Source organism: Canis lupus, chromosome 25 (genome assembly GCF_003254725.2).
Source record: "Canis lupus dingo isolate Sandy chromosome 25, ASM325472v2, whole genome shotgun sequence".
NCBI lineage: Eukaryota > Metazoa > Chordata > Mammalia > Carnivora > Canidae > Canis > Canis lupus.
This window is the reverse complement of record NC_064267.1, coordinates 30,162,783-30,189,512: the sequence shown is the minus strand read 5'-3', so window position 1 is coordinate 30,189,512 and position 26,730 is coordinate 30,162,783. Positions and strand designations below refer to the sequence as shown.

General features: G+C 49.6%; 2 protein-coding genes across 4 annotated transcripts in view; one reads left to right on the top strand and one right to left on the bottom strand.

Moving 5' to 3' along the window:
* Window positions 1-14,265, top strand: part of PTK2B (protein tyrosine kinase 2 beta) — a 126,553-nt gene extending 112,288 nt beyond the window's left edge. For 2 of the 3 annotated variants that reach the window (XM_025463018.3, XM_025463019.3), the window contains exons 23-31: window positions 1,624-1,689; window positions 3,028-3,153; window positions 7,912-8,058; window positions 8,278-8,313; window positions 8,686-8,710; window positions 10,201-10,247; window positions 10,954-11,091; window positions 11,346-11,426; window positions 13,162-14,265. In XM_025463018.3, the coding sequence (XP_025318803.1) occupies window positions 1,624-1,689; window positions 3,028-3,153; window positions 7,912-8,058; window positions 8,278-8,313; window positions 8,686-8,710; window positions 10,201-10,247; window positions 10,954-11,091; window positions 11,346-11,426; window positions 13,162-13,377 (882 nt within the window). In that variant the 3' untranslated portion in view covers window positions 13,378-14,265. The remainder of the gene's footprint in view (window positions 1-1,623; window positions 1,690-3,027; window positions 3,154-7,911; window positions 8,059-8,277; window positions 8,314-8,685; window positions 8,711-10,200; window positions 10,248-10,953; window positions 11,092-11,345; window positions 11,427-13,161) is intronic. The other variant, XM_025463020.3, reaches the window with a different exon arrangement.
* Window positions 14,266-15,794: 1,529 nt separating this feature from the next.
* On the bottom strand, window positions 15,795-26,520 carry CHRNA2 (cholinergic receptor nicotinic alpha 2 subunit). The gene is made up of 6 exons (XM_035719630.2): window positions 26,502-26,520; window positions 25,447-25,598; window positions 25,015-25,059; window positions 21,433-21,542; window positions 17,702-18,722; window positions 15,795-16,342 (listed from the first exon to the last, which is right to left on the bottom strand). The coding sequence occupies exons 1-6, from the start codon at window positions 26,518-26,520 to the stop codon at window positions 16,217-16,219; spliced, it is 1,473 nt and encodes a 490-aa protein (XP_035575523.1). The 3' UTR covers window positions 15,795-16,216.
* Window positions 26,521-26,730: the final 210 nt, after the last annotated feature.

Here is a 26,730-nt window from a genome sequence, read left to right as displayed (position 1 = left end):
TCTTGGATCCCGTAAATTAAGCAGAGCTGGGTCTCCATCTAGCCCACTCCTGGCCTAACTATATACCTCCTCTCTCTTCCTCCAGCATAGGCAGGATGTGCTCCTATGGTCCTCTTGGCCCTCAACGCCTCTGTCTATAAGCACTAAATTCAGCACCCATTACATGGATGTCCTGGCAGGTGTGATCTGAGTCCCCAATGAGAGCAGACCCCTTGGAGGGCAGCTAGGGCAGAGAATCACCCTGGAAACTCTTCCCTTGAGGGGCTGGAGCACTTTTCTTTCTGGTGTTTTTAGATGTCCCTGAGAGCACAGGAATGGGGAATATTCCCAGGTCCCTTATGTTCAGTTTCCATGTCCACAGCCTCCTTGACATCTCTGGGCTCACAATCCAGTGCCCTGCTACCATGCCATTAAGTGGATGGATTTTTTTTTTAAAGATTTTATTTATTCATGAGAGACACAGAGAGAGAGAGAGACAGAGACAGAGACAGATACACAGGCAGAGGGAGAAGCAGGTTCCGTGCAGGGAACTCGATGCAGGACTTGATCCCAGGACTCCAGGATCATGCCCTGGGCTGAAGGCAGGTGCCAAACCACTGAGATACCCAGGGATCCCCAAGTGGATGGACTTTTAGGGATCATGTCTGTATTAGTCAGCTCAGGCTGCTATAACAAAATACTGCAGACTGAGTATGGAGGCTGGAAAGTCCAAGATCAAGGTGTTGGCAGATTGATTGTCTGGTAAGGACACTCTTCTTGGCTTGTACATGGCCACCTTCTCACTGTGTCTTCACACAGCAAACAAAGCAAGAGCTCTGCTGTCTCTTTTTTTTTTTTTAGATATTTTTTTAAAATTTATTTATTCACAAGAGACACAGAGAGAGAGGCAGAGACATAGGCAGAGGGAGAAGCAGGCTCCCCGCAGGGATCCCAAGACCTCGGGATCACACCCTGAGCCAAAGGTAGAGGTTCAACCACCGAACTACCCAGGCGTCCCTCTGCTGCTCTTCTTATAAGGACACTAATCCCATCATGAGGGCCCCACCCTCATGACCTCATCTAACCCTGATTATCACCCAAAGGTCCCCCCTCTATATACCATCACACTAAGGGTTGGGGCTTCAACATATGAATCTCGGGGGCGGGGGGGAGAACACAAATATTCATTCCATAACAAAGTCCTATGTGGTCCAAAGTCTTTTTTCACTGTCCCCTTTTGCTTGGCATACTGTGATCCTTCCCCAGTAAAGACCCAGCTCAGTTTGCATCTCCTCCCTGAGCCCTCAGTGATATGTTACCTCTGAAAGTCTATGGCTTTTGACAGCTGATTTGATGGGTGTTCCCATATCTAAAGAGGTTACACACCAGAGATCGGTAAACTCTTCAATTAGTGATGGCCCCTGGGAGGGCAGAGAGACTGGCTTCTTTATATCTAACCATCACTCAGCACATAATGGGTACTCAGTACATGAATGCAAATGATTTTAAAAATAACTTTGCCTCTCATCTCTCCTCCATTCTGAATAAACCTTGACCTGTGTCCAACCTGATATTCCCCTTGGCAAGCTCTGCTCATTCAAGGAGAGAGGCACAGACTGACTCATTTCTGTGTTTTCTTTCCAGCCCAGCCGGCCTAAGTACAGACTCCCTCCACAAACCAACCTCTTGGCTCCCAAGCTACAGTTCCAGGTAAACATGTAACCAGAGGGCTGGGAAAGTTTGGGGCCATTCCTCGTCTCGGACCTTCCTAAAATTCCATTCTTGTGCCTTTGGGGACTAATAATTGCCTGTTTGGGTTAAGGAGATGGATTGACTGCATTGACTCTTCTTGGTACCCACAAGAGAATTTGAAGTGAGTGTGTCCAGATAAAAAGAATCAAAATACAATTCTAGTAGGCTGTCCTCAGCTAAGACTTGCCTTAAGCTCAGTCCATCTGTCCATAGTATTTGTTGCTCCATGTCCCTGCCTATAGCTACTTCTCTATGCCCAAGGCCACCCTGGCCCCTTCCTTGAGCAGAGCTTTCTAAGAAGGAATTTCAAGCAGTTGGGGACAGTTGATGTTCCTCAGAAAATGGAATTGCTCCCTGGGGCTCCCCACGGAGGCTCTGGGCAGAATCCAGTGGCCAGAAGCTGAGAGTAAGTTTCCGTCTGTGCTTTCCTCATGCCTCCATCATCACCAATCATGGGATCTTCCCAAGCTGTTGGTCCCTGTCTGAGAATGTCTCTGTCTTGTGTCTCTGTCCAGCATCTCAGTCACAGGGAGCCAATGCCCATCTCTTTTCTTCTCTTACATCTCTCAACTCACAATCACTGTCTAACAATGGAGCATCTCAACCAATAGAAACGATGTCTGTTTATCTAGTACTCCTTACAGAATGGTGGTGTCCCACGGTCATATATTTCTCAAGAAAATGCTCCAGTACCAAAACAATGCTAAAAACTAATAGATAAATCCTTGTGTGAAGAAAAAAAACCTTGATACAGAAGATAGAAGCAATATTCCTAAAAAGAATCATATCTTTCTGTGATGCTTAACATAGTGATTAAATACAAACACACAAACATTTCTGTGGGCTAATCATATCTGTCAGTTTGTGACATGCTTATAAAATAAAACTCCTAAAAAAAAGAAAAAAAAAAGAAAAAAAAAAAAGAAAAAAAAAATAAAATAAAATAAAATAAAACTCCTTCTGAAGAGTCCTGAAGGATGAGGCATGGACTCAGTAGGTCAGTGACATATGTAGACCCCATTGTATGCAGACTGTCATGGTATTTGACTGTCAGATGAATAAGAGGCCACAGTGGCTGCACTAACTCCTAGCCAAGAGCTGTGTGTGCTGCCCTGCATGTCTCCCAAACAGGACCAACGAAATGCCCACACCACATTCTTTGTTAATTCCTGAAGAGCAAGTCCTGTGTCTCCTGTGGTGCCCATTATTGTTTCTTTGTGCTCATGTTTGTAGCAGCTAATTGTTCACCTTCTTGCCTTGTCCCTGTGCTGGTGCTTCTTTGCTTCTCCTGAATAGGTCCCTGAGGGTCTGTGTGCCAGCTCACCTACGCTCACCAGCCCTATGGAGTATCCATCTCCTGTAAACTCGCTGCATACCCCACCTCTCCACCGGCACAATGTCTTCAAGCGCCACAGCATGCGGGTAAGAGGGCTCTGCATGCTGGTTCCTAGCCCGAACTCAAGAGACTGCTAGAGGGAGGTGTCTGGGACACTAGGAAGCCCACATCCTCTGGCTCAGGAGGTACCCTCCATGTCTTAATGCACCAAACAGCCCACCAAGGGGCTCTGTAATTCCCTCCTTTGCAAACACATTGGAAGCTGGGGGTCAAGCCAGGCTCTTCTCCCAAGGACACCAGATGAACCTGGACCTGCCCCATATTCTGATGCTGTGTCTCAGGGCCCTTTCCTCAGCCCTGGGGGGTAGTGCAGTGTCTTGTGGGCAGAGGGCAACCAAGCCTGATGGTGCCAGAGAATAAAAGATCCTGAAGGCTCTGTCCGGTTCTGCCCTTCCTACCTGATTGCTTCAATCGCTGAATCTCTCCTCAGTCAAAAGATAGGTTTCCTTGTGGCTGCACTTCTGCTGCTTTTGTAAAAGTTGTTGTTGTATGGGAAAGAGCTTGGGGGTTAGTGTGGAGCTAAGCCACCCCCTTCCCAGTCACGTCTTTGTGTAACTGTCAGTGAGGCCCTGAGTAATTCGTGGACTAGTTTCTAATTGTCAAGTCTTTTTTTTTTTTTTAAAGGCAGAATTACTTGTAAAAGAGATACTACTTGTCACTTCTCAGCACCCATCTTCTCCTTCAATGGAGCTATGGTCAGCTACATGAATATTTGATTTATTTTACTGAATGGAGTCTTGGTATGTGACAAAACAAACCAAATGCATTTATTTTAGTTCTAACTCCGTATACATGCATGATATTTCAGGCTCAGTATACATGACAAAGTTTTTAGAAAAACTGCATATTTATTATAATACATATATAACATATTATTATACATATAATACATATATAACTGCATATTTATTATAATACATTTGAAAAATATAGAAAAGTTATGTTGATACATTCTGTACCATTATTTTTAATTTAGAAAAAATTTAAAATGCATAAGGTAACTTAGAATTCTAGGCAGCAAGATCTATTGTGGACTAAATATTCCCCTGACCTAGCTAATTTTCCTCTTTTAAATTAACTTAACCAATTTATATCTTAGCATATACTTAACAATAATAAAACTGCATTTTTAAGTATGCACTATAATTTAGGCAATGTTCAGTTCCTCCACCTTCCTGTCGTTGACTCCATTCATAATTGAGTTTTAGTGAGTTTTGCTTTAAAATGTGCCCTTTTAGATAAAAGGTATTTTGTACGTTTCCGGGGTGCCACTGCCTTTGTCTAATCTCTGCTTCACCATAAGGACTTTGTTCAGTTCCATAAAGACATACTGTGCAGCAGGAAGAAAAAAAGACCTTTTGTGTCAGAGATTTAGAAGTACTTGCCGTAAGGGAGGTCTGCCTAAAAGAATATAATGAATGTTTCTTTAAGTAAACAACAACAAAAAAGTAAAAACATAAAATCCATTTTATGATATCCATCAGAAAGACTGAGAGAACTTTTTTCAGGTAGAAAGAATGCTGGAAAGGTATAATAGGCTTCCTGCAAAGCATCTGAAAGCATTTAGCAAAAATCAGAGATGGTTTCCACACAAAAACAATTTTTCTACTGACTGACTCTCTTGTCTGACGCATCTGGGAATCTTGCATTCCACACAAGAGTCAGGATGGCAGCAATCTCCCTCTTGAAGACCTCACAATTGAGGTTTAAAATAATACTAAAATTCAAGGACTACTTTGGGCAGGAATGCTTTTGCCAGGCACTGTCCTAGGTGCTGAAGGGAGAACAGGGCTGGTGGGGGGAGGTTCTGCTCTCAGTGAGCTTCCAGCAGCCAGAAGGAATAGGGCAGGTGCACACCTATCTGTAATGCAAACATAAAGCTGTGAGTGGCACACAGAGGTAATGCATAGGTACAGTGGTAGTTCAGATGAAGAACAGCTCTTTCCAGCTTCTTTTGTTCAGCTGGGCCTCGAAGGATGGGGAAGATTTGGACAGGAAGAAACTGGGGTGTGAGGGATAAAAGAAGCAGAGACATCAGTAGGAACCAAGACTGAGTGATGGGAAGCCACAGGGCAAGTGCAGGAGCTGTTTGGCTAGAACACAGGAGGATGCATTTGGAGGTAGAAATAAGGCTGGCAAGATGGGAAGGGGTAGTCAAATTATGCAAGAAGCCACAGCTTGCAATAATCATTTTAGGACACCACAAGCGCCTGATTCCTTTTAAAAAGTGACCAGTAACATAATTATCCATTGCCTGATAAGAGTATCTGAGGTACCTTGTAGACAAGCCCTAAAGTAATCAATTTTTTAAAAACATTATTTTCTCTTGCGTTGTATTATGAAATTGTAAGACATAGGAAAACATTTTCCAATCCATGTTGAAATATTTGGTGAGATGGTGATCAGACCTAGGGCATCCTAGACAGTTGAATAGTGGGAATTTTGCTTTAACACTTACAAAACTATACAGTGTTTTCTTGAGTCTACTGACTTCCTCCACCAGTATTTAGTCTTTCTTAGTCTAATCTAGTCTCACCTGGAGATTCCTAGCTCAGTATTCAGAATATTTGACACTTAGTTCCCGTGTGTCGTTAGTTGTCAATAGCCTGGGGTAGCCATACTACTGTGTTTGTAAGTATCGAAATTTAACTACAGATATTTATAACCTTCAAATACTCTCATTTTGGAGCATCAGGCTCTGTGAAATAAATCCTACTTATTTTATCAATTCTGTGATTGTAAAATACTCTTACATCCTGAAACTCATTTTCTTAAAATAACTCAGTAGCCTTCAGCTGAGATGATCTTGCCTCCGAGGGGACATTTGGAGATGTCTGGAGGCATTTTATTACAGCTGGAGAGATGCTAAAGGCATCTAATGTGTGCACTTGCTGCTGAGCATACTACGACTTACAGGAAATCTTCTCCAATAAAGAATTATCTGGCCCCACATGTTAATGGTGCTGAGGTTGAGAAACCCAGTCTAACTGTTGCTTACTTCACCCTATGAGAACAGGGACACTGCATATTTTACCATTACTGCCCTCCTAGCACCCAGCCCTATGCCTGCCACATGGTAGCTCTTTAATAAGTGTTGAGTAGAGTAACAAAGAATATTGCAGCAAGAAATCTAACTTGCGGGGGGATGTATTGTTAGAAATTGAGAGCCCTGATTGAAGCTCAGTGAGCACTAGGAGAAACAGACCAATATAACTAATTTGAAACTGTGTTGTTATATTCCAGTGTGTTTTAAACAGTTTGGTGAGGAAATCTTTTTTAGAGGCTTGGCAGAGATTATGACTTGCTAAAGTAGATAGAGAATAATTTTTAGCATTCTATGCACTATGCAAGTGACTTGTATGTAAAATGGCCACTTTAAAACCAAAGATCTAAAGAGGCTGCTGGTTTGGGTGTCATAGAAAGGTCCTGCCCCTGACAAAGGCCATCCTGGGCTTTATGCAACCAAAAGAACAATAATAGCACTCATGAGTCCAGGAGGCCAAGGCGATCGTGTGCAGCAGAAAAGTTTGAAGGGATGGAGCAGATGATGATATAAATGAACTCTGGGGAGGACTAGAGGAAAAGAAGTAGTAAGAAAACATGTAACAATGGAAAATTACTCAGCCATTAGAAATGACAAATACCCACCATTTGCTTCAACGTGGATGAAACTGGAGGGTATTATGCTGCGTGAAGTAAGTCAATCAGAGAAAGACAAACATTATATGTTCTCATTCATTTGGGGAATATAAATAATAGTGAAAGGGAATATATGGGAAGGGAGAAGAAATGTGTGGGAAATATCAGAAAGGGAGACAGAACATAAAGACTCCTAACTCTGGGGGACGAACTAGGGGTGGTGGAAGGGGAGGAGGGCGGGGGTGGGGGTGACTGAGTGACGGGCACTGAGGGGGGAACTTGACGGGATGAGCACTGGGTGCTATTCTGTATGTTGGCCAATTGAACACCAATAAAAAATAAATTTATTATAAAAAAAAGAAAACATGTAACACCTTCTGTTTAAGAACTCGCAGGTAAAACTATAGTTCCAATACCCTATAAATGAGTTAAAGGAGGTTAATAAAGTTAGATTAATAAAGTTAGGGAGTTACTGCACATCCATAGATCCATTATTTAAGTCTCGTTCATTACTTTCTCTTAGCTCATGCATTTCTTTTAGCCTTTGGTTAAATAACCCAAGTTCTTAGCTTAATGAAGAGTATATTGTCATAAAAAGGCACAATCACATGGGTGTGCATACTGTCACTCCTTCCCTCAGCCTGCATTCCTCTGTGGACACCTTTTTGGGACTGCACAATGGTGAGGTTAGAGGTAGCACCACAGCCCTTCAAAGCTCCCAGACCCCTTGCCACGGTGTTCAGATGGCCATAAGGACCCAAGGCTTCCAGGAGGGCTGGCTTTGCATTTTGAAATTTATTAAGTGACAGCAACCATGACAAATGCCAACTGAGAAAATAATATTAGGGCAGTAATTTGAAAATGAAGTTGTATGAGCAGATCATGTAATTGCTTAACTACAGTGCATATTCAAAGCTGTGCTCTCGGGTTTGACAGTACACAGCAACACAGCCAGATGCTCAGGGTTGACAGACCCAACAACTGTCTGCATATACGACTGTGGATTTACGAACAATCTTACAAGAAAAGAAGCAGCTGGTGAGGCCAATGCTCGTGGCTCGCACAGGCTCTTCAGAGGACTGCCCTTTCTGGGTCTGAGCACTGGACTCATTGTGTCCTCTCCTCTCTCCCTGCTGTCCTCTCAGGAGGAGGACTTCATCCGACCCAGCAGCCGAGAAGAAGCTCAGCAGCTATGGGAGGCCGAGAGGCTCAAGATGAGACAGATCCTGGACAAGCAGCAGAAGCAGATGGTGGAAGATTACCAGTGGCTGAGGCAGGAGGAGAAATCCTTGGTGAGCAGCCACTGAGCCTGGGTGGGAGGGGACTCCACTCCCTGCAGTGCTGCTGAACACATTTTGATAAAAAATGCTTGAATGGGAGAGATGTCTGCACAACTACATGCATTTGTGTCTTCTTGCCTCTTCCACTGAAGAGAGCGGATGCTCCCATGCATCTTTAGGGTTTTCAGTTCTAGAATCCTAAGTCATTTGCTTTTATTCCCTCCTATGCAGGACCCCATGTTGTACATGAACGATAAGTCCCCACTGGTAAGTCACCAGGAGATGTCTCTGGCTTAAAGTGAAGGCCTGGGAAGGCATTGGAGACAGCAGGACCCCAGCCCCAGGCCCCCTGCCTGCCCATCCTTGCCTTTGGCCTCTCACTCTGGGAGCTTGACTTCTCCCTTTCCTTTGATCTCCATGAAGCTCTCAAGCTCCATACCTGGCTCCTCAGCTCCCACTTGATCTACATCCACGGGGCATCCTCCCTCTGCCACAGGGCCCTTCAGCCCTGAGATAGGAGCTCCCCGGTGTCCCCCTGACCTCTGACCTCTGAGTCAAGGGTGTGGGGAACAGGTCAAGGAGGGGAGGGGGCTGTCCCCAGAGCTGCATTGGTAACATGTTCTCTTTCCTCCCTTCCAGACCCCAGAGAAGGAGGCTGGCTACAGTAAGTGTTCACGCCCTTCCTTTTGGAGGGAGCTTCTCCCTGACATCCTGTGCGGAGCCACCATCCGTGCTCGATGCCCGTTGCAGGGAGCTGCACAGTCTGTCTGTCATCTTAAGACACTCTGCCTGTTTCAGTTCAGAGCGTGCAGAGAGGGCCCTTTTGGGAATTGAGATTTACCCTCTGCTCCATCTACCACCCCCACCCTCTCCCTACCTCAGCCCGCTCTTGTCTCTCCCTCTTGCCGGGGTCCTCAGCCCTCACTTCAGTGGATCTCCTCTTGCATTTATTTGGAGGTCTTGACAGTTCTTCCTTCCTCTCTCCCCCCTCACTCGGTTGGAGGCACTTTGTGGGGGACAGTAGCTCTGCCTGCCTTTCCCAACTGATGCCTATCTTCCCTAAGCCCCAGGGGATGGAAGAGAGAGGGAGGGGCAGCTGAGGCCACAGGGTCTTTCCAGAAGCTTCTGCTGGAGGAGGAGCAAGAAGAGCCAGCAGTGAGCCAGGCTCATCATAAGCATCATCCTAGGGAGGGTGAGGCTGATGATGGTGATGATGATGATGATGTCAATGATAACAATGACAGCAACCAATGACAATGACAGTAGTCACAGGAAACCTAACACTAGCCAAGCACAGGCCCACGTTGCTTGTAAATGTCAGCTCTACCCTCACAGCAACTCCATCAGATGCGTACAATGAATCATTGTGTCCATTTTACAAAGGACATGAAACCAAGGTTCAGAAAGGTGAAGCAACTTATCCAAAGTCACACAGCTAGTAATAGTAGAGCTCTGATTTGAGCCCAGGCAGTCTGGCTCCAGGATCCCGTCTGAGCTAACCCTCAGATTTAACAGAAGAAAAGTAAGGGCCAGGAGTGTAAATGAGCTGCCTCGGGTCACACAGCTATCTGGTGGCAAAAGGAAGATCAAAACCAGTTTTCTGGCTTCCATTCCAGCTCACTCTCCCAGCACCTACACAGGGTTCAGACGTGTCTTTGCTTTTCAAAGTGTGGGGTGAATAACTTGGTTCCTTTTCTGTTTCACTTCCTCAACCCCCAAATGCTCAAAGTAGACCATTAGGGATTCCTCACAAACCTACCCTATTAGCTGCTTTAATCACCAGGGCAGGGGCTCCATGGCCACCTACCAATTCATAGAGTGAAGTTTCTTCCCCATGAATGTCAAGGCCAGAGTGTGTTCTCAGGGGCCAGTGTGCACCCAGCAGAACCTGGAACAACTGCTATAATCATTCCGTCTCTACTGCAACTTTGGCTCCTTCTTTCTATCAAATGGATCCCAGTGCTTGACTATGGGAGCACCAGGGAGACCAGAGGTTATTTTCCCAGCCACCTTCCTGGAAACACCTTTCACCTTGGTTTCCCTGGGTCTCCCGGTAGCAGAGGAGAGGGGGTTAGCTTGGTTATCAGCAGGTATGAAGGGAAGGGCCAGGGTGCCAAGACCTCCCCCCACACTCACTCTCCCTCCCCCTTGCAGCGGAGTTCACGGGTCCCCCACAGAAGCCACCACGGCTGGGCGCGCAGGTATGTGTTGGCTGTGCCAAAGTTGGTAATGAATTTGAATCAGGGCTCCGCAAGACACAAGGCCACAGGCTGTGAAGACTTCGGAGGCCCTCAGAAATAATCTAGTCCTACATCCTCATTATGTAGCTGAGGCCCAGAGAGAAGATGGACCTTATCTAAGACCACACAGTGAATTCATGGAAAAGCCAGGGAAAGCCTAATCTCCTTGTCTCTTGTGCCCCCTCCCTGACCCCTGAGGCCAGCTCATTGACTCAGCCCTGGGAGCCGGAAGTGTGGACCCCCTTCCTCTCTCAAGTTGTCCCCTTGGCTTTCTGCACCCATACTGTTCTGACTATAGCCTGGGACCAGGTACTGGTTTTCCTCACTCTGGAACAGTGGTTGTGAGCCTTGGTTACCCATTAGAATCTTCCAAGGAACTTTGAAAACCACCTGGCTCCCAAACCCAGGTGATGGCTTAGTTGGTCCGATGTGACACCAGCCACCAGTACTTTTTTAAGACTCCCTGGTAGACTCTAATCTGAGAACCACTGCTCTGAAAGCAGAAGGGAGGGATGCACTCCCAGGACAGGGCACTATTATGTCGGAGAAGAGTCTTTTCAGATTGGACTGATGGCTCTGTTGGCACCAACAGTGCCTGCCCATAAAAGAATAGCAGCATCCCCCAGACTCATGACCTACCTCTCTGGCCACTTGATTTCGCCCCCAGTCCATCCAGCCCACAGCCAACCTGGACCGGACCGATGACCTGGTGTACCTCAATGTCATGGAGCTAGTGCGGGCTGTGTTGGATCTCAAGAATGAGCTCTGCCAGCTGCCTCCTGAAGGCTACGTGGTGGTGGTGAAGGTGAGAGCCATCGACGGGGCTCGTGGAAGTGGCTCATTCTGGCCCTGGGTGGAGGTGGGGTGGCACTGAGCTACCTTGTCTGCCCAGCTGGTGCCTGTCCCAGAAGGACCCCCTTTAGTGTGAAGTGGTCTGAGGGAATTTAGTGCCAGGTAGTCTTGGAGGGCAGGTACCATCCCAGGAGGGCTCTTCTCCAGGGACACATGGCTTTCTCAAAAACCAAGAGATGATAACCACCCTACCCCTTTCTCACACAGAACGTGGGCCTGACCCTGCGGAAGCTCATTGGGAGTGTGGATGATCTCCTGCCCTCCTTGCCGTCATCCTCTCGGACAGAGGTGGGTGTCCTCATCCCAGACAGTGTCATCAGTTGTCACTTCTCCCCTTCCCCTGCCCCAGCTGTACTTCACACAGGAGACTCCGAAGGCCCACATGGGCAGCCTCATTTCTGTCTGCCCAGCCTTCCACAAGTGGGCCTGCACAAAAATCTGAGCAGGACTGAGATGGGGCTGAGTCGGTGCCTGGGGACCTGACCAGCCTCCTAGGGGGAATTTCCCAGTCTAGGTCTTAGAGAGTTGCAGTGATTTCATAATGCATGAGAGTGTGCAAGGAAAAACAGACCTTCCCTTTCCCTTTCCCTTCTCCTGTCCTGTGACCCTTTATCTAATCACCTGCCACGCTAAGGCTAAAGTGAATGGATCATCAAAATAGCAATTAAGGTTTCCTCGGTTGATCATTTAAATAATTTCCCTTTTTAAAGTGAGAAACAATTACTGAAAACTGAAATGAAAGTCTTGGTGCTCTGCACTGAGATGTCACCTGTGGTGGACAGAATAACAGCCCCCTGGCAGACGCCCACGGCCTGATCCCCAGGACCAGTGACTAGGTTACCATGCATGACAAATGGGGCTCTGCAGGTGTGATTAAGGATCTTGAGATGGGGAGATTATGCTGCATTATCCAAGTGGGTACGATGTAGGCACAAGGGTTCTAGTGTAAGAGAATAACAGAAGCAGACATCCTATAAGAGTCAGACAAGGAGATGGGATGACAGAAGCAGAGATTGCAATAATGCCCCTGCTGGAAGGATCCACAAGCCAAGGAAGGCAGTAGCCCTTGGAAGCTGGCAAAGGCAGGGAAAAGATTCTCCCCTAGAGCCTGTAGAAGGACCATAGCCCAGCTGTCCCCTTGACGTTAGCCCCATAGGACCCATTCCAGCCTTCTGGTCTCCAGGAGTGTAAGAGACTAATCTGTGTTGTTTGGAGCCACCCCACTTGTCATGGGAGGCTCTGAACACAGTTGAATGCTGACAATAGCGCCTCTGAACCTGTGTTGGTTGTCTGCCTGGAAACCAGCCGTGGAAGTAGAAGAACCCGATGCCCCCTGCCAGGCTGTGTGAGCCACCATCTCCCATTGGTCAGCAGTATAGCCTAGGTGATGGCTGCTGTCCCCATAATCTGTGACTGTTCAAGACAAGGTCATGCAGGAGGGCTTCAGCATTTCCCAGCCCCTCTCTGGGTGGCAGCAGCAGCCTGTAGAGGAGCCCCAGCTGGAGCTGTCCCTTCTGATGTGAGATGTCATTACCCTCCATATGATAGCTCTGTCATTCACTCGGTAAATATCTCAAGTGCCAAGGATGTGCTCAGCAGTGTGCTAGGCTTGGGGATATGGTGGCAAACAAAACCCTACAGCTCAAGCCCTGGTCCCTGATCTCTTGATTTGAAGGTAGACAGCCAAGAGACGAATGCGTTCACTTGTGCCCTGATCACTCACCCTAACCTTGGGCCAACACGAGGGATGCAACAGTGAAGGGATGGTCTGTGAGGCTGCATCAAACTGAGCTAGCACGGGGTGGGCTGGGATCCGGAGCTCTGCAATGTTTGTCCTTGCTGACCTGGCACCAGCCCACTGAGGCCTTAGACTCAGCCCAAGCCTGGATCAGACCTGTCACCCAGAGAACTTCTGACTGCCGCAGCCAATACCAGAGGGGACACTTGCATGGCTTCCCCATCCTCCAGGCTTAAACTTTGCAGCCCCCCAGACTCCAGCCTCTCCCATGTGCTTTTCTTACAGATTGAGGGGACCCAGAAACTGCTCAACAAGGATCTAGCAGAGCTCATCAATAAGATGCGCCTCGCCCAGCAAAATGCCGTGACCTCCCTGAGCGAGGAGTGCAAGCGGCAGATGCTCACAGCCTCCCACACCCTGGCCGTGGACGCCAAAAACCTGCTCGATGCCGTAGACCAGGCCAAAGTTCTGGCCAATCTGGCCCACCCGCCTGCAGAGTGAGGGAGGGTGGGCGCCACCTGCCTGCGTCTTCTACCCCTGCCTGTAGTGTTACCTCCCCTGCGCCCCGGCCCCTGCCTTGCCTTTGGTCATGTGGGTCTTCTCAGGGGGAAGGCAGAGGGGAGTCCTTCTTCCCTTGCCACTTTGCACGACCCCCTCTCCCCACCCCAACCCCCAGACTGTGCTGCTCAGGCTGCAGCTGGACCGAGGGGACTCAGGGCTCTAGATGCCAGGGGGTGACAAAGAGGGCTCAGAGGGAGCACGGCTGCCGCTGGCCACTCCCTCCTCACACCCGCCTGCCCCCCTGGGGTGGGGGTAGGGGTGTCACACTGGTGCCCCTAGTGGCCACGATGGCTTTCCGCATAGACATGGCACGCCTATTGGAGCCAAGCCATTCCTTCTTCTTCCGCCCACGGAGGTCCCCTGATGCACAGAGGAGCTGGGGAGGGGCTTTCCTTTGGGGGTGGGCGGCTGGCGAGATGAGGGACGGGCCTGGCTTTCTTGTACAGTGTATATTGGAATTTATTTAATGTGAGTGTGGTCTGGGCTGACAGCCGTGTGCCCCCCTGAGGGGGGACCTGGGACACAGTCCAAGAACAAGCTATTGGGAGTCCGGGCACAGGACGCTGTGTTGTCAACACGCCAAGCGTCGGGGAGAAGGGGAGAGACGAGGCCAAAACAGGACTTGGACCACAATCTACTCTCTTCCCCGTGCCCTTTCTCTCTCTCTCCTTGACCTTGCCCCTTCCTTCTCTCCCTCTTTTCTTACTTCTCCTTTTCTCCGCCCTCCTTTCCCACCTGCCTCACTCCTCCCTCCCTTGTGTTTGTGCAAAACACTCTTTTACCTTCTTTCTATTTGACTTGTGGATGAATTAAAATTGTACTATTTGCTTTGTGGTTTGATTGTTTTGTTGGCTTGACCTGTTCTTTGTAGGGGAGGGGACAGTGACCTTGGGCCACCACCCTGGAAGAGATCGATTGTACCCTGTTGGGCACAGATCAAGAGCCGATGCCAGGCTCAAGCACAGAGGGGTGTGTGGTGACACAGGGGCAGTAGGGACAAGTGTGTGCTCCAGCCCCTTCATCCCTGCACCTGACCAAAGGGTGACTTTCCAGTGGGGACCCAGGGCAGACCCTCCAGGTCCACATGAGGAATGCCAATGGCACCCTCTCAGCTGGCGTGCAAACATCTGGGGCTCCAGCAGGGCTTGAATGGTGTGGGGATGCTAAAGAAGGATCCCACAGCTGAATGAGCACCGGCCTCAGCTTTATTTCATCTCTTTACTCACATGCAAGGGGGATGGGAGATGGAATAGCATGAGGGAACATCGCTGCACCAGGAGATAAGGTCTGGGAGAGCTAGGATGGGGAAGGGAAGCTGGGAGGAGCTGTGGGGGAGACAGAAACCACATGAGTCACCATGTGGGGGTCTTGGGAAGAACTGAGGACTGGGGGTCTGGGCCAGGCGTTGCAGGTTTCATCTGTGTCTGTCAGGGAGGGTCGAGTGGGGTACCCCAAAGGCTAAAGGGAAACTGGAAGTTCGCCCTACTCAGCTTCCTATCCAGGGTCCCCATACTATCTGGAGAGCCGATGTCTGCATTTATTAGCTGCTGAGGTTCTGTCCTCAGAGGGCTGGACAGGCAGGGGTGAGGCCTGATCCCCGGGCAGGAGCTTCTCCTGCCTCCAGCATGTGGCTGAGGGCTGTGCATTGCTGGATTCCAAGGTGCAAGGAATCCAGGGCTGTACAGAGCAGCTCAGAAGCCATCACAGGACTTCAGGAAGGACCAGGAGTCCAGGCTGGAAGGGAAGCAGTCCTACAGCTTCTGCATTTACACAGCAGTCAAGGTGCAAAACCATCCAGTTGCTTCTTTTCATTCACTCTGTGCAAACATCACACACATGTTTGTGCTGGCCACCACCTGCCCTATGGACCGGAGGGAGGAGCAAGCTGCAAACTTGAGTTGAGTCAAGGATGGCCCTGGGTATCTTCCTGGTTTGTCAATGTGCATTCAAGGACAGATGGCAGGGACTGCAGCATGGCCAAACCTTTTGGGACCGGCTGGCGCTGAGCCAGTTTGCAGAAGGGAACGTGAGAGAAAGCCAGGACTTCAAACGAGCTTCCAGAAGGGTGGGATGGCCCAACTACCTGCATCCAACCACACATTCCTCCGCCGTGCAGGTCTGACATGTGCCTCTACCCCATGTGGCCCTGCTTACCCCTTTCTTTCTTTCCAGGAGAGTCTTTACCATTGTTAGACCCTCAGGATTAGACTCTGAACTTTATTCTGTGTGGTTTGAAGACACCCTAGCCTGCCTTTCCAAACTCCTCCCACGGCTCCCACACAGGAGCCCTAGCTCCCTAGCCCTAGCCTGTTCTCCTAGACACCTCAGGCTCATTCCTGAATGCAAATGTTGGCCTTCTACCCCCTGGGGCACCCTCTCTTCTCTCCCCCCATACACCCATTTTTGAGGTCCTCTACCCCCTGGATCGTCCTGCTTTCTCCTCCTGTTACTCAGTGTCTTTATTGGCCCCTGCAGGAGAATCCTACAGGGCTTCATATTGTCACCATCATATCGAAACCTTCTGCAGAGCAAGTTCCTTATTTCTTCATTCCTCAGCACCTAAAACAGGGCTCTGTGCCCAGCAGATTCTCTGCATGCAGTACAATAACGTCAGGTGAATTAATTGACCCAAGGAGTCTTCGATGACTAGGCCAGTGTAGGGACTCCACAGAGAAGCACCTGCAGTCAGATGGCGTTGACCCCATAGGCGTACTCTGAAGGAGGCAGTGGTTACAGATGTCAGTAGTGCCACCTTTGGGTCAAAGCAAGGAACAGGAAATCAGATCATTCCAGCCAGGAACGGAGGAAGAAAGAGTCCAACGGTCCCCAGGAAGCAGACGATGATAAACAACCAGAGGAATATCCTATCAATGACCATGGCCACATACTTCCAGTCTTCCTTCACCTGCAAGTAGAAATGGGCTCACAGTGACAGAGGCCCATTGCGAAAGGGGAAGCATCCCACCTGGGCACAGCCTCTGGGGGCAGCAGTGGCCGCACTGAAACCTTGGGAAGCTAAGGTTGTCTCAAGACTCAAACAAGCCTCTCCTAATGAACTCTGCCCTATTTCACCCTTATGACATGACCCAGAGCCTTTCCAAAGACTTTCAAGTTCCAGCTACAGGGGGCTAAGGTTCTAGAAGCACCAAGGGGCATGGACCTTCCCAGGTGGCCTGCAGTGATTTAAACTCAACTCTTGGCAGGGGCACCTGGGTGGCTTAGTCAGTTCAGTGTCTGCCTTTAGGGCTCAGGTCATGATCTCAGGGTCCTGGAATCAAGCCCTGCGACTGGCTCCCTGCTCAGTGGGGAATCAGCTTCTTTCTCCCTCTCCCTCTACCCTACTATTGCTCTCTTTCACATTCTCTCTCTTTGCCAAAGAAACAAAATCTTTTATAAAAATTTAAAAAATAGACAACACCCAGCAGTTACAAAATGGTGAAGACTTTGCCCCCATTAGCCTCCCTTCCCAATCCCACACCCATTCCAGGAGATAGAGAGGAGGAGGTAGGTGAGGGTAGATGTGGCCCAAGGAAGGTTGGGACAGTCAAGGGGAGGTGGTGTGCTTTGTGGAATTTGGACTTACAGCCCAAGCAAGCAGGTCTGGATTCCTACCTGCCCCCAGATTAGATATAATGATTTTTTATCCACTCAACAAGGCCACCCGCTAATAACCATCTGGCCTTCCATCCTTCCCTAGGTGGATAAGAAGACATCTGTGATCCTAAGCAGTGGCCTGCTGACCTAATAATACCAGGCACAGGAGGCACCGGGCGGTGGGGGGGAGAGTTCACCAGGTACAACCAAAGTTCCCCAGGGTTTGTGGATGAATAGTGAATTCCACAAAATGCCCAGAGCCCAGAAACAAATAGGATTGGGGGGAAACCATCAGGACAAAGGAGGAAGGATGCGGAAGCAACAGCATGATTTATCTGATTTATCATTGGACAATAGTCCCTCCGCCTCCCTCTGTCCCCTTCCCCACCACCTATAGGGCAATGGTGATAAGGATGGCACGGGGACTTTCAGCACCCGAAATCCCTCCCTCTCTGGCTTGCTGTTCCCGTTAGCCTTAGCTGGGCATTCTGGGCCGCTAGTCTGTCACCTGCCAGCTAGACTTTATTTATCACAGTTTAGTCCAGACTCCCAAGGGCCACAACTGAGAGAAACAGGTCCTCATGGAGAGGAGACTAGATGGTCTACACTATCACCTTGGGATGAGAGGTGGTCACCAAGAGAAAGAGCCCCTCTCCCGGCCCCAACTCACTGAAGAGTCAGCATCCTCAGATCGCAGGTGATCAGCAATGTAGTGCACACCTTCCAGAGCCTTCTGTATGCGAGGTGACAGCAGAAGCCCACCCTCCTGCAGCTGGGCTTCCGCCCTGGGACCTGAGGCCCTTTGGTGCAGACCGCCATGGCTGCAGAGGGCACCCACGGCCGGGGATGAATGAGCCGCCCACACCCATCTGTCTTCCTCTTCCTCCTCCCCTTCCTCCTCCCTCTCCTCCGCATCCACGTTGGTCTCCAGCCAGTGATAAGAGGAGCTGGGCTTCAGATCCGGGGCGTCGTGGGGCTCCAAGGGGGGCAAGGGCCGGTTCATCAGAAGCCACCGGGGCACACAGCCCAGAAAAGCCACCCGCACCCAGCGGGGCATAGTGTGGGTGCTGGGAGAGCGGTGGTGGACGTTGAGGACAAAGACCGTGATGACGATGGAGAGCGTGACGAAGATCATGGTGAAGAGCAGGTACTCGCCGATGAGCGGGATGACCAGGGAGGTGGAGGGGATGATGTCGGTGATGAGCAGGAGGAAGACGGTGAGCGAGAGCAGCACGGAGATGCAGAGCGTGATCTTCTCGCCGCAGTCCGAGGGCAGGTAGAAGACGAGCACGGTGAGGCAGGAGATGAGCAGGCAGGGGATGATGAGGTTGATGGTGTAGAAGAGGGGCAGGCGCCGGATGACAAAGTAGTAGGTGACGTCGGGGTAGATCTCGGCACAGCAGTCATACTTCTTGGTGTTGTAAGTGCCGGTGGCGTTGACGATGGCCCACTCGCCGCTCTCCCAGTAGTCCTTCAGGTCCACCATCTGCTCCATCTGCTCCAGGTCGATCTTGGCCTTGTCATAGGTCCAGGAGCCGAACTTCATCTTGCAGTTCTGCTGGTCGAAGGGGAAGAAGGTGACGTCGATGCTGCAGGAGCTCTTGTAGATGGCGGGGGGCACCCAGTGCACGGTGCCCGTGGAGAAGAGGTGGGCCTTGGTCATGTGGGTCACGGCAAACTCCCCATCTGCACTGGGGAGAGGAGAGGAGCTGGGGGAGCCGGCACAGCCCACCTGCCCACCCACACCAGGCTGCTCCAGACGGCCAGCTGCAGGGGACCCCCAGTAACGGAGCCGGGCCCGGCCAGGTTGATTTACTCAAAGGTATGAGGCTCTCCCGGCACACACACATCTAGAGCTGCCCGAGTTGTCTTTCAAATGCTATCTTTCAAAGCAGGGATTTTGAAGAATATAGGAAAATACCAAGAATTCAAAAAACCATCACTATTAACATTCTGATGTTATATATATCATACGTATTTGATCAACACACAGATCATGTATATAATTTTTTACATATTTATAAATGCATGTGACATGTAGTCTTATGGCCTGTTTGTATTCATTTAATATTTTAGGGTGATTATATTTTCTCCCCCCAGCAGATAGTGAGCCAGGCCCTCATCTGCAGAGGGTGTCACATCTTTCCCACCTGGGACCCTTAGTTGCTCAGAAGAGACCTAACACCTTTGCTGGTGAAGGGAGATACCTCCTTGGCTCCATCCACTTACTGGGCATTTCTGCACCCAGCCTCAACCCCTAGGGCCTGGGCAGGAGCTGTGGGGGATGGAATGGGAGACACAGGCCTGCCCTCAAAGAACCATGAGGAAATGCGATGTAGTCCCAAATGCCTGTAACACAAGGGAGGCAGGCAGTCTGGCAACAGTAGCACAGCGGCAATCCAAGTACTCCCCAAAACCCATTGAGGGTGGGGCGGGGTGGTGGGGGTGGACCTCCCTTTTGGCTGGAGTGAGCAGGGTCACCTGAGGGTTGCCAGTAGGATTGGTGGTGAGATGGAGTGGAGAGCCTACTAGTGCAGAGCAGCGGAGGGAACAGAGCAGAAAGGACTCACAGTGTGTCCTTGGGCTGGGGCAGGTGCAGGGCATAAGAAGGGGTGGTGGGAGATGACACTGTGGCTTCATAGGACTAGGCATCCAAGAGCCCACCAGGGCTCTGGGAACACTGGAAGGACAGTGACCATTCCATGGGGCTTGCCGAGAGCCTGAGTCCGATTCCCTGGGGAGGTGGTGCTGTGGGCTCCACGCCTTAGTGTTTAAGGGCACAATTCCTTAAAGGCAAGGGAACCCGAAGAATACAGGGGAAGATAGGCTCTTTCCCATGGAGAAATCCCAGGCTAGAGATTGGGAAATGGGAAACTTTAAAAGAGAAGGTTGGAAACAGGAAACTTGGTGGACAGTAAGAAACGGGTCAGTGTAGAAGCTGAATTTTTTTTTTTTTGCCACCACACAGAATTACCACTAGATGGCAACAGGTACCCCATTTCGAGGAAAGAAAGGTGCAATTTCCTCGACCCTCCCTGTTTAGCCTAGAGTGGACAGTCTGGATAGAGGAAACCCTTCTTTAAATGTCTGCAAGAATTGGTTTTGGACTTTCATCCTATCAAAAGAATGTCCTGTTTTAATCAGGGAACACTGGTCGAAGCTTTCTGGACAATCTCAAACTTCAGGTCATATCTGATGCTGGGACTTTGCTCCTGATTTCTCCCAGACACAAAGGGAACAGGAACTAGAAGGATCCTGGGTGCTAGTCCAGGGGTCTGTTAGTCCAGCGACAGGAGCCAACACCAGGCTTAGACCTTCTGGTAATCTGTGCTGAATGTGTGCTTGTGGACATGGCTCAGGGCAAAGGGCTTTGGGTCTCACCAGGATTGGGTGGTGTGAAGGGGTCCTTGTATTCCCCTTTGACCTATCTGAAGATTCCAGAAAACCAAAGTGGATCTGTCTCCCTTTATCTTATTGTTTAAAGATAGCTCTTCCAAATTCGGGTCAAATGAATTGAGAAGGCCCAGACTACATAGGTCTCTTGGCAGGATAGCTTCCAACAACATTGAAAATGCTGTCTTGTGCTAACATTTTCAAAGGACTGGGGCCGGGGTAGGGGACTTCATAACATACAATGTTATTATCCAGAATTATTTGATCACACGACTGCTTTTCACACCTATTCATATCTTGGAGAACTGGTGCTCCTTAGGACCCCAGGTCAGAAAACACTGTTAGACAAGCATAATGCCAAACATCTTTTAAGTTCTGATTTTTAAATGAACAATTACCTGACACCAAACACACAAATGAAAGATAGATCTCTATATCTTCTTTTTAAAAATATTGTGCTGTTGGTGTTCACCGGGACTCTCTTTCCACTCCCCTGCCTTTTATTAGCTTCTCATCATTATGTTCAAAGATGGCTCATTTTTGGTCTTGAATGCAAGGAAGCTATAAATAATATGAGTTTAAAAAACATACCCATACCAAGTGAGTTTGCTCCCTTGAGGCTGTCCTCCCTCCCCCTGGGGTGGCCGTTTACCTGCTCCAACAGGACTGCCATCCTGCAAACTGCCAACGCTTAGGCAGTGTTTCCAGAGCCTGCACCAGCCACATTTTTCAGATATTACTCAGTGTTGGCAAATCCGTGTGCCGGGAGTACAGTACCGTGCACTAATTCAGAGTGGGTACTCAGTAAATTTTGGTGTATGAGTGAAAGCACAAAACAAAAGAAAGAAAGGAATCAAGAGGAGAGGTGGAGGGGGTGAGGATGAGCAATGAAGGAGTTGAGAGGGAGGCAAGGAAGCGAGACACAAGGGGGCACCTCCCCGGTCCGACCCAGCCCAGCTTCCCTCTACCCACCCCTCCCAGGGGCCTCCTGGACCCGGGGCTTCCTACTTGTTATAGAGGACAATGTCAGGGATCCAGATCATCTCCGAAGGGACCCGGAGGGATGTGATGTTGCCAAAATCGGCCGGGTTCCAGTGCAATTTGTAGTCAGTCCACTCCTGTACGTGGGGAGGGGAGTCGTGTCAGAACCGGTCCTTGGGGTACACCTAAGGCCGCCTGGGGACCCCCTGGCAGCGGCTTTGGGAGCACCCCAAGTGCCTCCCCTAATCACATGGAAGAGAAAGGGCTGTGAGGCCGAGACTGGGCTCTGAGCTGGAGATTGGGAGTCCAGCCTGTGAGAACCAACCCCCTGCTTTTCCCCAACTCTAATACTCAGAATCCTGGACACGCCTGGACCACAGGTCATCCTAGCCCCACCTCTGGTCCTTGTTCTGCTGCCCTAGTGGGATGACCCCAGATAACCACCTCATCCACTTGTAGAACAAGGTTTTTTAGTGCCTTACAGTTTACAAAGGATTTCTTACACCCTCTGTCTAGGAAGAGCCTCCATGGGAGAGCTGGGGAGGGATGGTGAACAGGGGAGTATTTCCCCATTTTAACGGGTAAAGAAACTGAGGACAGAGAAGCTAAAGCATCCCCTCCCGGGTTATGCAACTGAGACTGGGGAGTCCACAGTGACTTCCAAACTGTGCTCCAGAGAGCCCCCTGGGAGGCCCAGCAGGGAGGGGATATTCTGGGTCCCAGGCTTGCTGCCAGCTGCTGGTCCAAGTGAATCCTTCTCAAAACCAGGTATGTATTATTATAATGTTCCTCTTTGGCATTAACACAAGTGGTGATCAATGTGGATTTGCCTATGTATTTATTTAATGCCACTGTAAGCTCCATGAAGCCAGGGACAGCAGCTGGTTCAATTCTGGCACCCTAGCACCACGCCCCGGGTAAATGCTCAGTCAGTGTGTAGCTGAGCAATGAAAACAATGCCTCCTTCCTCTAACAGAGTCTGGTTCTATTTCTGGGAGGGCTTCCCACATCCTTTCTGGACCTGAAAGAAACAACCAGAAGATAATGATTGGGGTCAACGCAAAAGGCTGTCCTTTGCTCCCAGGGGCTTTTCACAATTAAAATAGTAGCTACTACGTTTATGAACCCACTCCTTTTGTTACAGGCTCTTATAGATGATTCTTTTTAATCCGCACAACAATCCCACGGGTTAGGGTGAGGAAAGTGATGTATGGAGGGTACGCTGCTAGTAAGTGGCAGCACTGGTATTTGAATCCTGGCCTCCCTGACTCCAAGCCTGACCTCATTCCAGGGGCCATTTTGCTTGTGTACATCTTCACTAAAATAGTGCAATGATACACTCTAGTAAAGGTAAATCCCCTGCATGATGCCTTTTCCCGTCTAAGGATAGTAGTGTAACGTTTACACAAAGTATCAACCTGGTAGGAATCCAGGAAGGAGTGAAGGGAAATAGGAGCATTTTCAGGAAGCAGGTACATGAGAACAAAAGCACTGGTCTAGCTCAGTGGTTCCCAAGCTTCAAGCACACAAGTCCCAGTTTGATACTTTTTGCCAATACGTGTGCTCTACCTGTGTCATCACGTACTTGGTATTTTCCTTTAAGTTGGCTCACTCTTTTTAAAATTACATAAATTTTGAAATTTGACATCACTGACCTAAACTAGAAAATCAGGAGCATTTGAAAATATCTGCTAAAACATGAATAGAAGACTATTACAAAAAGATTAGCAAAGCAAGTAATACCTTCTCACGAAACACTGCCATCGGTGCCCAAACCATACTTGGGAAGACACCGGTCTTGGAGCAGTATTGGCCGCTCACCTGTAGGGGAAGTCTTAGGTGCATAGAGGAGCCAGGGTTGCAAAATAAGGAAGGTTTAAAAAGTTTGTAAAATTGTCAGGACTTCTCAGGACGTGGATGAACAATTATGAGATTGGTCTTCATAAATGCATCCTCTTCCCTCTAGTCCATCATCTGTCAAGCTTTCAGACTCAATCACCATTTGGAGGGTATCTACACCCGTGGGTTACTGTCATTGACAATGGGTTGCCAACGCAGGCAACAGATTATACTGTTCCCATTTAAAAGATGAGGAAATGAGACCGTGATAGGTTAAGTGACTTGCATCACAGGGTAGGCAGAGGCAGTGCTGGTTGGCATGACTCCTTCTCCGGGGCTCCTTCCTCTGCTCCCCACCCCAACCCTGAAGGCCAAGGTGACCTGCTTGTGGGGACAGTTATGGCAAGCCAGGTTCTAGGTCTGGCCCCTGCACTGAAGGACTGTGTGGCTTCCCAAGTCCCTTACTGCTAGGGCCTCAATTTGTACATCTGTAAAGATGGGCCATGAACCCCCTTGCAGCTGCAAGGGGAACAGTGTCAGGGGGTCCCGTCCACATGTCTCACCTAAGCATTCCATTGTAAGCTAAATGGCCAGTAGAGAGCCCTGGGGCCAGGGAAAGTAAGGTGTTCATTCAAAAGACTCAAAATAGAGATGTCAATAAAAATTTTGACCATTGTGGTTTTCTGAGTGCCAACCTCTGAGATAGGAGATGGTCAGGTTATCAGTGGGGCAGGAAGAGGGAGTAGTGGGGGAAAAGTAGGCAGAGGGCTAGTTCCTCTTTCTCATGTTCCCCCACCACCTCTACTTCTGGGCCTGGGGAGGGGCTGGGCAGAGCATGAGGGGGTAAAGTGGGAAGGAATATATTCAGGCTGTAATATAGCCTATGCCCCCAACAATAGTACATCAAAAAGGAATACATTCTTTGCCAGAAGTGATGCTGGGCCTGGAGGCAGCTTCCAGACCTTAAGAAACCAGCAGTTTCATTTCCTGTCTCTTGGGACCCTTGCTCTGGGGTCCCTGACCCTCCAGGGGAGGCATCCAACTGTGTGTTGGAGAGAACTCATGAAGGGACTCAGTATGCCTCAAGAGGGTGAAGGGGCCAAGTGGGCCCAGCTTCCAGACATCCCTGCTAAGGAATGGACATGAGTGAAGCTATCTTAGATCCTCCAGAGCACACCAGCCAAAGGTTAAATAGCACCAAATAACACCACTAATTGCCATGCAATGTGGAGAAGGCATCCAAACTCCTGGCCACAAAACTATGAGAGTTGACAATGTTGCTTTAGGCCATTACGTTTCAGGGTAGTTTTTAGGCAGCATAGACATGGAACACCCAGCATTCTCCTGCAGAAGGAGCCTGGGGTTCCAAGTTGAGCACACCGGGGCTCCCCCTTTTCTAGCTGAACTGTACCCTGCTTCAGGATTTCCTCAGCTGTAAGATGGGCAGAATGAAACCTCCCAGGGGTTTTCAGTGACTACTCAGAATGAGCAGATCTGCAAACACTATAGCCAGCATACAGGAAATGCCTCTCCCCAAAAGGGGATGACTAGGTTGTAGGTGACATTCTCAGGTGCTGGACTCACAGTCTCACGGTACTGCCCCTATGAGAAGCAGTCTGCAATCCGCCGGCTTTGGGAATGTCCCAAGTGGCAACGCTTACTTGAAACATGAATCCAGAATCCCACTGTTTGTGAGACAGTTCCTGGGAGTGTCTGGGGTCAGTGGACTCCCACCCCTCCTCTTGCCTCAACCAGGGAAGATGCTCTCACCTGCTTTAGCCAGACGTTGGTGGTCATCATCTGGTTCTTCTCATCCTGATCAGTAGAGAGATTAAGAACAACATTGTGATGGAGCCAGCCCCCACCCCTAACAATGTAGAGTGGGCTGGGCTGATGCAGGGCCCCTACTCACCAGAAGAACCTCTTACATGACACCCCACGCCCAGCCCAGCCTGCCACCCTCTTCTGACACTGCCACACTTACTCGAATTCTTCAGGATCACAGGGGCCCCTTGGATCCTCAGGGTTCATGTCAAATAGAACACACAGAGCTCCTAGACAGCCCACTGCTGCCAATCAAGGCCCTGCCAGGGGGGGCTGCAGGGCTGGGAGAGTGGGAAGGAGGAGAAATGAAGCTGGGAAGGGAGGGAAGAAGGACTGGGGCTGATCCCAAGGGGGTGAAGCACGGGGGGACAGGCGCACCACATCAATGAGTTGGGCAATAGACAGCCCAAAGCGCACGATCACCACATCCGAGGTGTTGGGCACTGGCCGCGCCCAGCGGTTGTAACCCTTAAAGAGGTGTTTGAAGAGGCGGTCCTCAGCTTGGGTATGGGAGGCTCGCTGTGCTGACCCTGTGAACAGGAAGGAAGAGTGGGGTCTCTGGGAGTCCATGGTGGTGGGTGCTCTGGTCCCTCTCCCACCAAATCAGAACCACTCAATCTCAGTGTCCTCATCTGTAAAATTGGGGACACTATCCAGAACCTATCTCAAAACACTGTTGAGGATTGAATATAAGAGTGTATAATGGAGCTTAATGTAGCAAGCAGTGCACACTTAGAGCTCAAGAAATGGCCATTACTCTGTGACTATTAGATACGAGGGCAAGGAAGTAAGTGCTAGAGAGGAAGGAAGAGGCAGTGGAGTGGAGAGGACGCCAGACCTGGAGAAAAGATGCAGCCTTGAACTGAGGAGCCCCAAGGGACAGCAGTATGGGGGAGATACTTGGTCAGTATGGGGTGAGCATCAGACAGAAGGGCTTCATGCATCTCAGTGAGCCTTTCATTCCCATCCACTTGTCAATGAACCACTGGCTAATGCCAACCACAAAATCCTCTGCCACTTCAGGCATCTCCCCCATTTTTGCTCAAACCACTGGCTTTTGCTCCTTCTTATCAACCGGGCCAAGTGTCCCAAAATTGATGAATCACTCAAGACCATTTTCACCATGTTTTGCAAACGGTTTCACCCTGCGTGCTTCTGCTGCCTGAGCAAGCCAAGGTGACTGCGCTAAAACCCAGAAAAACACATGAACAATAGTTGCCATGTATCGAGTGCCTACTGCATCCCAGGTGCTAGTCACAGACTTTCATTTCATGTGCTCCCCACAACAGCCCGGGCAGGTTCACACTCTGCAGACGAGCAACACTGAAGCTGGCGGACGTTCAAGGTGACGCGCCCAGAGCTGTGAGCATCCAGTCACCTTCTCACTGCAGAATGAGCTACTGGAAGTTCCTTGGCAGTTGCTGTGAGCCCACCTGCAGGAGTCTCCTCCATGCTGCATGGGAGCCCACAGGTGTGACGTGATGTCCTAGTGATGACACCCACTCACCTGCTGGGATCAGAAGGAGCCACCACAGACCAAGCTGTGTCATGGATAGGACTGCAGAGTGGGAGGAGCCCATGGCTTCAGTGGACCGGGGTCTGGCTTCCCCTGGACATCAGAAGGAGGGCAGGCTGGGGCTTTGCTGTGGGTTGAGGCTTGGA

Excerpts from the sequence above, each read along its gene's own strand:
- CHRNA2 (XM_035719630.2), bottom strand. Across the intron at positions 25,060-25,446 it reads TTGCCCAACTCATTGATGTG|GATGAGAAGAACCAGATGAT; the intron begins GTGCGCCTGTCC and ends TCTACTGATCAG. Across the intron at positions 16,343-17,701 it reads CTGAGGATGCTGACTCTTCA|GTGAAGGAAGACTGGAAGTA; the intron begins GTGAGTTGGGGC and ends TTCTACTTGCAG.